The 6,261-nt window shown below is 50.7% G+C and overlaps 2 protein-coding genes across 2 annotated transcripts; both read left to right on the top strand.

The window, feature by feature from the left end:
* Nucleotides 1-376: 376 nt before the first annotated feature.
* On the top strand, nt 377-1,376 carry BCR38DRAFT_353575 (U-box domain-containing protein; the record flags this gene model as incomplete). Its single annotated transcript, XM_040856800.1, has 3 exons — nt 377-477; nt 571-1,144; nt 1,203-1,376. 3 exons carry the CDS (start codon nt 377-379, stop codon nt 1,374-1,376), a joined length of 849 nt encoding a protein of 282 aa, XP_040711224.1.
* Nucleotides 1,377-2,041: 665 nt separating this feature from the next.
* BCR38DRAFT_461004 (transferase family-domain-containing protein) lies at nt 2,042-4,999 on the top strand (the record flags this gene model as incomplete). The annotated part of the gene is made up of 2 exons (XM_040862478.1): nt 2,042-3,374; nt 4,950-4,999. The coding sequence occupies 2 exons, from the start codon at nt 2,042-2,044 to the stop codon at nt 4,997-4,999; spliced, it is 1,383 nt and encodes a 460-aa protein (XP_040711225.1).
* Between the last annotated feature and the right edge of the window lie 1,262 nt (nt 5,000-6,261).

Here is a 6,261-nt window from a genome sequence, read left to right on the forward strand (position 1 = left end):
TGGTCCATGAACTTGTCGGCTGTGACGGGATGGCAAGACTGCATCGCACTTCGTTCGACCTCGCATGTTTCTTTGTCGCTTTCGGAGCTGACTGGCACCTGACTGCATGATATGTCGTAGTCAGCCAACTGCTGTCCTCCGTCTTTCTTTGTGATTCTACGTCTGATGAAATGCACTTGCTGGCTTTCTTGCATTTGCAGTTCTGCCCCACGCGATAAGACGCTCTGGCCGTGACGCACCCCAATGCGACCACCTCCATCTCAACACGTTTTACATTTCACAACCTCTCTACTCGACCATATTGAGTCTATCTCCTTGCGCTTCCGGGTACCCCTTGAACATCAATCAACCAGATACCCCGGCAAATTCTCCAGCCATGCCGAGAGACCCCGACCGAGCCGGCCTGCTCAAGAATGACGGCAACAAGTACTTCCAGTCAGGCGACTACGTCGGCGCGGAAAGTATGTATTCCAAAGCGTACGTAGGCCTCGGAGCGCCGTAGAGGAGGGGTCAGGGCTGGTCTGGTACAGCCTTACCACATCCGCTATTGGCCCTCCGCGGTGACATGAGGCTAACTGGTACCTTGCAATATAGTATCATCGCAGACGACACCAATCCCGCCCTGTATACGAATCGCGCCATGGCTAGGCTGAAGCTCAAGCTCTGGGACTCGGCCATTGCCGACTGTGAAGCTTGCCTGAAGCTCAACGACGAGAGCATGAAGGCCCACTACTACTTAGCCCAAGCCCACTCCGAACTCCACGACTACGAGGAGGCATTGTCCCATGCGATCAAAGCCCACAGTCTCTGCGTCATCACTAACGACAAGTCCCTCACGCAAGTCACCACACTCGTCCTAAATTGCAAGAAAGCTCGGTGGGAGGAAATGGAGAAGAAGAGGATACGCGAAGACCAGGAGCTCGAGAAAGAGGTCATCTCCATGATGGAGCAAGAGAAGGACGACATGATCGCCACTTGCGACAACGAAGGCGACCGAAAACAGGTTGCGCAAGAGTGGGAGCACAAGATATCAATACTCAAGAAGACCTTCGACAAGGCTCGGTCTGAGTTTGAGAGGCGTCGGGTCGTTCCGGATTGGGCCATCGATGACATCAGCTTCGGTATCATGGTCGATCCTGTCATGGTAAGCCACCGCCGTACGATCGCGCAGATGGCGTAATTGTCTCTAACTGTGACCTCAGACTAAGACTGGCAAGAGCTACGAGCGCGCTTCTATTATGGAACACCTTCGGAGGCATCCCACTGATCCGCTCACAAGGGAACCGCTGTTGCCCAATGAACTGCGTCCAAACCTGGGGTTGAAACAAGCCTGTGAAGAGTTTCTTGAGGGAAATGGCTGGGCCGTAGACTGGTGAGGAAGGTCGACCGACACCGGAATGCGTTTGGTCCCTCTGCCCATGGACTTCGCACCACCATCGTGGCAACACCACCAATTCTTCAATACGTGACTGCCTTAATGGCACCCAGGATGCACCTCTCTCAGACAGACCCAAGTTCCTTAAAACCGTTGAGAAGCCAAAACTACTAGCTCTACGCTAGTCTCTACGCTGTTTTCGTGGACAAGCACACGGACCACAAACGCCCCAAGCCGGAAGATAGGAATCAGAAAACTCTCAAATATTTTGCTATAGCTTCTCTTGGATATTACATGACTCCGGGCGGCACATGGTTTTTTTGTTTTAGCAAGCCTTGCATGGACGGGCGTTTAGGATCAGGGTGGTCAGCAGAAAGCTGAAATCATTTCTTGTGCGTTTTGCCCTATCGAGGTAACTAGCACCAAACTGTAGACTGTTGTGACATCGTGCTTGCAGTTTCCTCTTCGACGTTACTGCTATTTCATTATTAAGAGGTGCTCTTCATCGCGTACTCCTGGCGCTGTGCTTACTAATCCTGTGCATACTTGATGACACGCAGACGCTGAACTTACCAATGTCCTGCCATCTACCCAATATCTTGCCAAGTTTCAGAGGACTTTGTTCGAGGTGTCGCCTGATATATTTTTCTGGGTATTTTGCTGGGCATGCCTCCCAAATCAAATTACCTCTCCCCTCTCGACTGGCTTATGCCAAACACCTACATCCGCCAGATCCTCTGTTTCCCGTCTACCCACCCAGACATCCCCCGAATACTACAGAATGCCCTCCCCGGTCTCGTGGCCGACGTGCAGTACCTGCTATCAGGCGTCGTCCGCAACGGTAGCCCAACAGGCTCTGTCTCCCTAAGCGATGCGTATCAAACCCCAGACGACCTCCTGTCGTGGCAAGATCTCTCGTCATCTTTGGATTACCCCACGCTGAAGAGAGCAAACTTCTCACCCGGAGCATTGACGTCAGCTGAGATACTCCCTCAGGATACGCAACCGCCCTTGTCGAATCCGGCTCCCGTCTTCAGGGCCCAGTTGAGCTTGATTCGGGAGGGATTCTTGCTTTGTGTCGCAGTTCACCACAGAACGACGGATGTCACTGGATTTGGGGCTCTGTTCAAGATGTGGGCATCACATTGTCGGACGGGCGGGTCGGAGCCGGTGGGGTTTGATGGGAAGTGGTTGGACCGGAGGGCGCTGTTTGACCTTGAATCAGTTGTTGGGGAAACGCCGTCCGGGACTTTGCCGAATTTACTGTCGCCACGGGAGCTTGCGGTCAAGGTTTCGAAGCTGGAAGACGCCAATCGAAGCCCCGTCGAGTTCAAAACTAGTATATTCTTCTTCCCGGACGCTACGTTGAAGGAACTGAAGGGCGCGGTGAACCGTCATATCACGACACTCGAGACACAAACGGACGTAACCTGGGTGTCCTCAAGCGATGTTCTGACGGCCATCCTATGGAGCGCCATCATCCGGGCAGAAACTCCTCCTCCGGGTACTTACAGCCCCGGGGACACGTCAACAATAGGCGTCCCGGTCAACTTCTGCTCCCGTTACAACCCGCCGCTACCGAAGGACTACGTCGGCGCCGCATTTTTTATGACGTCCGCCACAGCATCGTGGGACGACTTGATTTCCCTCTCAAACCCCACTACGTCTTCTCAAACCCCAAACGCGGTTCTCCTGGATCACAAATCATTATGTAAATTGTCAACAATCGCCATCGCAGTCCGAGCCGCCCTCGGTCGAGTCCACGAGAAAGCGGTTCAGAATGCATTGTCGTACGTAGCATCCCAATCAGATATCAGCTCGATCAAGCTGGGTCCGCCGCATGACGGGGTTTCCCTTGTTTCGTGGGCCGATGAGGGGGTGTACGACCTTCAGTGGGGCACGGGAGTGGGACGGTGCGAGGCGGTGCGGATACCAGCTTGGAGGGGGAGGAGGTATCCGGTTGTGCTGCCGCGAGTACCGGGTACTGAGGCTAGTGAGGGTGGGTTGGAGGTTGTTTTGAGTCTGGAGATAGGGGTAATGGAGAGATTTAGGGGGGTTGGGCTAGTTGGGAGGTTTGGGACGCTGAAGTGCTAAGTCATGACGAACAGATGGTTATTCCTCGTGACCGAATCGGCGACTGTACGAAGAAATCTGCGCTTGATCCAGGTGCAAGGGTTCTCTATTGGACGGGTGTAAAGAGTCACAATGTCTGCAAATGGTAACCGGAATACAACATGGCAACATATCGGGTTTACCATGCCACCTTGTCTTAAAGAAGTTTTGGCAATGTTTTAGTGAGACTATGGATATCCGCCGAGTCCGGGATAGAGGTCATATTGAATTTGAGACAGGCATTCGGAGGCGTGCATCCACTCCTTTATTACCAACTTGGCCGGCAACTCTATACGGGCATGGCCTCTTTACATGAATGTTGTTTGAGACTATTATGTCGTCTTCGTTTAAGCAAACAAGCTATCTGGCCAATAGCCACAATGTCTCTGTAGACTCTGCTTAGCTAATGCCGCTATTTTCTTGCGTAGCATAGACTGTGCATCAAGAGACACTGACTCAGTTCCAACTTGTTCTCGATTCCAAGTTCTCAATATATAACCGGAGATCAAAACACCAATGTCTCCAAGTTTGAGCCTTGACAAGACACTCTTAGAGGCGGGACATAAGCCCGCTATCCCAATAGGCCCTAAAGTGATGTGAAATTCCACAGTTGCGATGATAAGTACCCTCTTTGTTTCAAGCAGAGCAGCGCAGAGAAAGCTCCGTATCAGGGAATCGTGTATGTCTTCAGCATGCTACTAGCGGGAACCGGGAACGGTGTCATATCCCAAATCCCCATCTCGAATATCGCGCAGATGGACGTGGAATAAATGCGGCATTCACTTACAGTCAGGGGTTCATCTAAAATGCTTTAGTCACATCGCCGGCTTTCTGGATTGCTCCTATGAAGCCACTTCGTGGGTCTCGCGGAAAGTTTGTCGATGTGTTAAAACGATTATTCGAGAACATCACCGTTAGCATACTAAGCGCCCATGCTTGCAGAAATAACTTTACATTTTGAAGAAGGATCAGGTGATATCACTAACCACGCTTGCTCCGGCCGAACTATCCTCTCACGACGATGATGGGAGCTTGCCACTACCGAAGTCTTTGGCAAAAGCAACCATCATTATGCACGACGTCAGTCGCGTTTGAGTGACGTGTCCTTGCCCTCTTTAGAGAGGGAATCTACTGAGAAGCATGCTAAAAAGTCAGATGCCAGTCTGCTGGCGGGAGGTGAGAGCGAATCTGGTATAAATCCCTTGCCTCAAGGGCTGCAGACTGAGGAGCCAGGTTTCACAACTGGGCTCGCAGCTTGGTATATAAATAGGGGTGACATTTATCTTGGTGATACATAACCTGGTGTTGAGCAGGCGAAATGGTGGTGGTGGTTAAGTTTTGGAGGCTCGGTATGGTATTGAATGCTCAATTTTACGACATATGAACCTACCAACTCCCGTTACTGCCGAAACAATTCGTGTTGTGATTGAAAACGAGTCAGCATGAATAGATTTAATGACAGAGCCAACCATATACTATCGAGGCCAAATTTTCTACAAATGGCAATCTTGACATACAACCTCTGTGCGACAAACAATGTGAGCAGCAAGCCCACACTCCAGACATAGACCAAGAGCATATGCTGCCTTTGCGGGTCATCAAAGTCCACCACATAGCCTTCTGGGGAAATAACTTTCCACTTCATCCGCTGATGGGATCATTGTGGGAGACACGACATGGGTAAATTATGAAGACATTCAACGTCCTAGACAAAGACAAGATCAGCGCCGACAAATTTATGTATAATCTGACCGGCAACACCTTGCTGTATTCCAAAATCACTTCACATGGCAACTACCTAGAAGGCTCTGCCTCATCGCAGCTGTTTGAGTGGAACGTCGTCACGTCGGTAACCTGGCTCGGTCAAACGAAGCTTCTGATGGCCAAAACAGTCATCAATTCCTACCCAATACAACAGGCTGACAAAAACGCTCGACGCGTAAATTTATCAATCTAAATGCATAAACCCATCCTTCAATAACATAAGCCTGTGAATGTCCCTTGCTTGTAATGGGAGTCACTCTACTAGTATAGGATAATTGCAGCCAACCGAAATCCGACTTTCCATTGTACTTGAATTAGAAGCCTCCTAGAAGCATTTCATAGCATGCTTCCACTCCCATGTCTGCGCCGGAGAGCACGCACTCAGAAAAAGGCAAGGTCCAGCAGATTGGTTACTGCTCCCCACTTCTGCGCAGTTGCGAAGTTTCGTATTGCGGGTGCTATCGCATGATGATAATTGTGGCACAGCCCTGATATTGCTCAATGGATCAACCTGCTATGTCCGAGGATTGGAGTCTAAAACTGTAGGTTTGCCAGGGGATGCGGTGGATGTAGGGGTATATACTGACTAGCCAATCATGGTTGAAATCGCCGTATCTCATGCATATGAACTCTGGATTTGCAACCCCAGTAACTAATCTCCAAACCATGGGTGACATCGGGCCAACTAGGTTCAACTTACCCGAGATCCTTCGGGGCTTCTTGTGGCGTGATATGAGTAGGGTTCATTAATACGGCGCATAATGAGGCAAATACAGTATGCACGTGCTAGGGCATCCGAACGGTCGGTTCCGGATCGTCAAACGCCATTGGTTCATGCCCCTTATTTCCGAATGAGACACAAGGTACTGGCAGCAATGGCGCGCGTGATCGGCTCTTTGTCATGGTCAAATCGAGCTCGGCTCGTGAGATGCCACTTTGACATTGTGTCGCCAGGTTGAGTTGCGATCAGAACTCGGATTACTACCAACAGTTGATCGACATATAGTTGC

This window comes from Pseudomassariella vexata (assembly GCF_002105095.1).
Source record: "Pseudomassariella vexata strain CBS 129021 chromosome Unknown BCR38scaffold_17, whole genome shotgun sequence".
Lineage (NCBI taxonomy): Eukaryota > Fungi > Ascomycota > Sordariomycetes > Amphisphaeriales > Pseudomassariaceae > Pseudomassariella > Pseudomassariella vexata.